This window comes from Sinocyclocheilus rhinocerous, unplaced genomic scaffold (assembly GCF_001515625.1).
Source record: "Sinocyclocheilus rhinocerous isolate Xijiao unplaced genomic scaffold, SAMN03320098_v1.1 scaffold1872, whole genome shotgun sequence".
Lineage (NCBI taxonomy): Eukaryota > Metazoa > Chordata > Actinopteri > Cypriniformes > Cyprinidae > Sinocyclocheilus > Sinocyclocheilus rhinocerous.
In genome coordinates, this window is record NW_015666495.1 from 5,827 (window position 1) to 12,018 (window position 6,192).

Genomic DNA, 6,192 nt, shown 5'->3' on the forward strand with positions numbered 1-6,192 from the left:
AAACTTTATTTTTGATTAGTAATATGCATTGCTAAGAACTTCATTTGGACAACTTTAAAGATGATTTTCTCAATATTTAGATTTTTTTGCACCCTCAGATTCCAGATTTTCAAATAGTTGTATCTCGGCCAAATATTGTCCTATCCTAACAAACCATATATCAATGGAAAGCTTATTTATTCAGCTTTCACATTATGTATAAATCTCAATTTCGAAAAATTGACCCTTATGACTGGTTTTGTGGTCCAGGGTCACACATATATAGTCACATTTTCCTGCTTAAATATCTCATAAAAAAGAGAACAAATACAAATCTATGTTGTATCTACATTGTTCCATGACAGCAATGGCGTAAGCATGTGCAGTATTCTTAATAGAATTGAGCACTATGTTCGACCTGAAAATACATGACATCATGTTGATTCGGTCAACAAAGAGGACGTCCTGTGACTGATACAAAGTTTGAAGTTTGATGTGGGGTATTAGACAGATATTCAGCCTCGAAAAACTTCAATAGATCATTAACAGTATAGAATAATGGCAAAAAAAAGTGTTTTGTTTGAATTGTTTTAAAATGTAGAAGAGAACACACTGTGGTGTGTGTGTGTGTCTTATTCTACATCAATGTATAGCAGCTCATAGATTTTATCATGTAATGGCGCAGGATGGGGGCCGTCTACACAGTACAAAATGAAGATAATAAACGCTCAATGGTTCCAAATCCAAATGCTTAGCCGTTGAAAAAAATCAAACAAATTGTACACACAAGGCCTTGAAATGCGCACACATACGCAAACACACAACTCTCATTTGCTAAACAACACGTTAGATATTGTAAATAATAATAGTATTAATAGTAATAATAATACTAATGTTATTTATAATAATAATAATATGTAATATATAATAATAATAATGCTAATTAGTTTAAAATAAATACTATCTTCTATCTCAGCTTCAAAGGCTGTGTCTTGTTACAAACTTCTTAACATTTTCCAGTAGTTTTCATTGTCAAAAGAAGTCACGATATTGACATTCAAGAATCACTTGCGAAAATAACATTTGGAGTAGATAATTCATTTACATTTTCATTTATTCATTTAGCAGACGCTGTTATCCAAAGCGACTTACAATTGAGGAATACAATAAGCGATTCATCATAAAGAGGCAAATAAATGCAGGAAGTGCTTGCAATACAAAGTTTCAGGCATTGTTCAGATTAGTACAAGATAGACAGGGATTAAGGAAAGAGAAGGCAAAGTTTTTTTCAAATGGTGATGAAAGACATTAGTATTCAGGTGTCGCTTGAAAATTGTCAGGGATTCAGCATTCCGGATAGGGGTGGGAAATTCATTCCACCAGCCCGGAACGGTGAACGAAAAAGTTCTGGAAAGTGTGCCTCTCTGTGATGGTACCATGTGGCGTCACTCACTCATAGATCTTAGACTTCTGGAGGGGATGTAGATTCTCAAAAGTGAGTGGAAGTTGGAGGGTGCTGAGCCTGTGGCTGTTCTATATGCAAGCATCAATGTCTTGAACTTGATGTGAGCTGCAACCGGGAGCCAGTGCAGGAAAATAAAGAGAGGTGTGACGTGGGCTCTTTTTGGTTCGTTGAAGACCAATCGTGCCGCTGCATTCTAAATAATTTGTAGAGGTTTGATTGTGCATGATGGAAGTCCAGCCAGAAGAGCATTGCAGTAGTCCAGTCTAGAAATGACAAGGGCCTGGACAAGAAGTTGTGCAGCATGCTCCGCTAGGAAGGGCCTGATCTTTCTGATGTTGTGCAATGCAAACTTGCAAGATCAAGCAGTTTTTGCAATGTGGTCTTTGAAAGTCAGCTGGTCATCAAAGATTACACCAAGATTTTTGACTGAACTTGGTGAGGTAATTGTTGATGAACCTAACTGGATTGTGAAATCATGCTGTAGAGTTGGAGTGGCAGGGAAGACAAGAAGCTCAGTCTTTGCCAGGTTGAGTTGTAGGTGATGTTCTTTCATCCATGCTGAGATGTCCGCCAGGCAGTCTGAGATCCGTGCAGCTACTGTTGGATCATCTGGTTGAAATGAGAGATAAAGCTTTGTGTCATCAGCATAGCAATGGTAGTAGACACCATGTGCCTGTATGATGGGACCCAGTGATGTAGTAGTGTATATGGAGAAGGAGGGGGGGTCCAAGAACTGATCCCTGAGGAACTCCAGTGAACAGTTGATGTGCTTTGGAAACCGCTCCTCCCCAGGTCACCTTGAAAGACCTACCAGTGAGATAGGATTCAAACCAGCAAATTCAATCTCCTTCCCCTAATGTCTTCAGTTATCACTCCTAAAATAGCCACAGCTGGATCAAAAGGAATATCAATATTAAATATGTCTCCAAATATTTTATAGATATCCTCCCAGAACTGTTGTAGCTTTAGGCAGGACCAAAAGATATGAGCATGGTTTCCCAATAGATCCCCACACTCTCTCCAACATCTGCTAGATAGATGATCCTATTCGCATCTTTGCAACAATTTGTGGATTGCGGAAGTATCTTGCAATGACTTTCCACTTAAATTCTCTCCATGTGTTTGAGTTAGTTACTTTATGGGCCTCTGAACATATATCTGTCCAGTCCTCTTGGCATTTCAGCCTAATGCCAATGGTATAAACTTATTTATTGTACTTATACTTGTACTACTCTTGTCTTTCGAAAAGAGTAGAGGTGTGACCTCGGCATCCTGGCCAAATTTGCCCATTGGCCTCTGATCATCATGGCCTCCTAACAATCCCCATATCTGCTGATTGGCTTAATCACTCTGTCTCCTCTCCACCAGTAAGCTGGTGTGTGGTGGGCGTTCTGGCGCACTATGGCTGCCGTTGCATCATCCAGGTGGATGCTGCACACTGGTGGTGGATGAGGAGATACCCCTCTGACAATGTAAAGCGCTTTGAGTGCCTAGAAAAGCGCTATATAAATGTAATGAATTATTATTATTATTATTATTATACTAGATAAAGGAGAAATGGAATGAGTAACTTTCAATGAAGATTGTATTTTTTTCCACATTTTTAAAGTGACTCTTGTCCACTTACCTATTACCACATTACCCCAGCTTGAATCTATGAAAGGGAGTGAAGCCGGGGGATACTGACAGAGGCCTTTCTATGTTTAACCAACGTGTATCCATACTGTCCTTTACCATGCATTTACATTTAGTAATTTAGCAGACGCTTTTATCCAAAGCGACTTACAAATGAGGACAATAAAAGCAGTCAAAACTAACAAAAAAGCAACAATATATGTGCAAATGACAAGTCTCAGTTAGCCTAACGCAGTACACGTAGCAAGGTATATATTTTATATATATATATATATGTTCCATCAGAGGGTGCACATCTATAAAGACCGGCAGATCACACTACAGCCACACGTGCAGACTCGCGCGGAGCTGTTATGCTTACATTATGTAAAAAATGAAGTATTCATGTGCTGCCCAATAATAACATTTAAGATTTGGAAGACCTACTCCCCTATCAGCCTTCATAAGCTGTAATGTTTTATACTTTATTCTTGGCCTTTGCCCTGCCCAAATAATTTTAGAAATCTGCTTCTCCAGCTTGACAATTACGCTCTTAGGAATACGCTCTTAGAAGAGGTAGAGGAGTCTGAGCAGGGGCATGTTTTTGCATTTTTGTGAAAATCTCACATTCCATGATAAGCTGTCTTTATTTTGCCACATAATTTTTTCAGTTACATTACTAATTACCTTAACCAAGTTTAGTTTTTTTGTCTTCCAGAATAACATGCTCCTAATATTTAGATGGTTTAATCAAACCTGTAGGATAATTTAAAGTAAATACTGTGCAAATATACTATGCTTATTTATTTTTTTCTGTTTTGCAGGTTGGAACATGCTAAAATGCATGCCAAACACAAAGGGCATGAAGCCATGCATGCAGAGATGGTTCTCATTCTCATTGTCACACTCGTCATTGCCCAACTTGTCCTGGTTCAGTGGAAACAGAGACACCCCAAATCATACAATGTGAGCCAGTTTTTTTTTTTCTCCTCTCTCACACACGTTTTTGTACTACTTGGAGCACAACAAACCTGGTGTTCTTTACAGGATGTTTGTTGTTGTTTGTTTGTTTGTTTGTTTGTTTTGGACATCATAATCACAATTGTTTGTTTGTTTGTTTGTTTGTTTGTTTGTTTGTTTGTTTGTTTGTTTGTTTGTTCATTTTTAATTAATCAAGAGAAGCCGAAATTGTGATCATAATTAGGGATGCATCGATCCGATACTCAGGATTGGTATCGTCTCTGATACTGGCATTTTCTGCCGGATCGGGTATCGGTCAGACGAGACCGTTCCAAATCCGATATTGTGCGTATACTATTGTGTTATTGTTAAACCCCACAAAAGCACAAAAACATTATAAAGCACCATAAAGTCAAAATACATGTGTTCTGAAGCCGTTCCATAGTTTAATGTGAGGTACAGACACTGATCTATAATAGAGAACTGGATTGCTCATGACATGAAAGTGAAGCCGCCGCGCCACCATATTGGTATTCCCCACTATTCCCATACATTCCATTGAATTAAGAGGAAATCGTAAGAATTTAATGAGAAAACATCACCTAACAAGTCAGCGTTTTTAAATCTTAAGTATCCCTGTACATTCTTACAATGCAAACACCCTAGGCATGTAAACGGTTATTTGTTTAATGTAATTTTGTTATAGTGTTTTTATTCGTACAGTAGGCTAACTGCAAGTGTTTCAACAATGATTTCGTTACCAGCATTCATTTTGAAGCAGGTAATGATTTAAAATGTGGTTAAATTAATTATTAATTTTACATATAGGTTATACATAACAGTTTACATGGAAACGGTAATGCTAGTAAAACGCCATATTTGTGCGATCGGAAATAGATTTTGCTCAATCAGGACATTAAAAATATACACATCATAACTTAAGAGAAATAAATGACTACTGTACATACAGTACGGATTAAAGACATGAAGCTTTATTTCCAAGATGATGCATGGTAAGCTTTTCATTTCAGTAGCCTATAGAGCAATATAGTAACAGAGGCTTGTATAATATTATTCATTGTATATTCAAATCAATTTCGGATACTAATACGTTCATGTTTAATAATTCATGAATAATTACGTACGTAAAGAAATTGGCTATATTTTGTGTTTGATCAGTTAACATTACCTCTGTTGGCAAGTGTGCTGCAGCAGACACACCCACCCACCTTAACGATTTAAATATATCGCTTATCCTGCTCAGAAAGATCATAAACATTGCAGATAACATCTTAAGTAAAAATGAATTTACATGCACATGACTTAAAAACTAATCCCGTGTGATTGATTCGCTTCAAATCGGGTGATTTTAGGTCAGCGGTTTGGCTGTGACTCAATGGTGCTCTCTGCTGGTAGGGAGTAGTAAGATGGCGGCTCGAACACTGCTGGTGGCTTCACTGCCGGTCGGCAGTCATTATATATAGATCAGTGGGTACAGATGAATATTTAAGTAATTAAATTCAAGTTCACAACTCTTCTCTCTGCTGCAGCTGTCTGTCATCCTCCATTCAGCATTCAAACTGCATGTCGCATTCGGTTACAACAGTCAAGAAGATGAAACTCTCTCCAAGAGCGCACAGTAACTGAAGTTTAAAACTGTTCAAAGAAAAGGCTCAATAAACTATCAAACAGATTTAATAAACTACGCATCAATATCTCTTTCCTTTGTGCTTTGAACTAGAGGTCTGTGTATGGAGCCAGATCAGCCTCAAAAATAATACGTTTACAAAACAAAATTCATAAATGCACAGCACAATTTACATTTAAAAAATCCAATTTGTAAATTCAAAACACAATTCATAAATACACAAGTAAAAGCATAAATTTAAAATGTTTACACAAATATGTATATATCAAGTTCTTGAATTAATTTCCATCACACGTTTATGAATGATGTTACATGTATTTATGGATCGTTGAATCTGCATTTGCAAATCATCACACGTGCATGGACTGCTTTGAATTTGTGTGCGGTATTTTTGAGACCTTCCTGGCAGGTTAAGAATCATAAATATATTTTTTTTGGAGGATGTTCCGTTCAGCCAATCACGGTGAGCTTTTAATCCACCAATCAAAACGCTCCTTACTGAACAGACTCAAGAAGCTCAACGCTG

General features: G+C 37.4%; 1 protein-coding gene across 1 annotated transcript in view; it reads left to right on the forward strand.

Annotated features, from left to right (window-relative positions):
* The first annotated feature begins 346 nt into the window (after positions 1-346).
* Positions 347-6,192, forward strand: part of rnf121 (ring finger protein 121) — a 52,176-nt gene continuing 46,330 nt past the window's right edge. Inside the window, exons 1-2 of the mRNA XM_016543790.1 lie at positions 347-351; positions 3,883-4,024. Coding sequence (XP_016399276.1) covers positions 347-351; positions 3,883-4,024 — 147 coding nt within the window. The remainder of the gene's footprint in view (positions 352-3,882; positions 4,025-6,192) is intronic.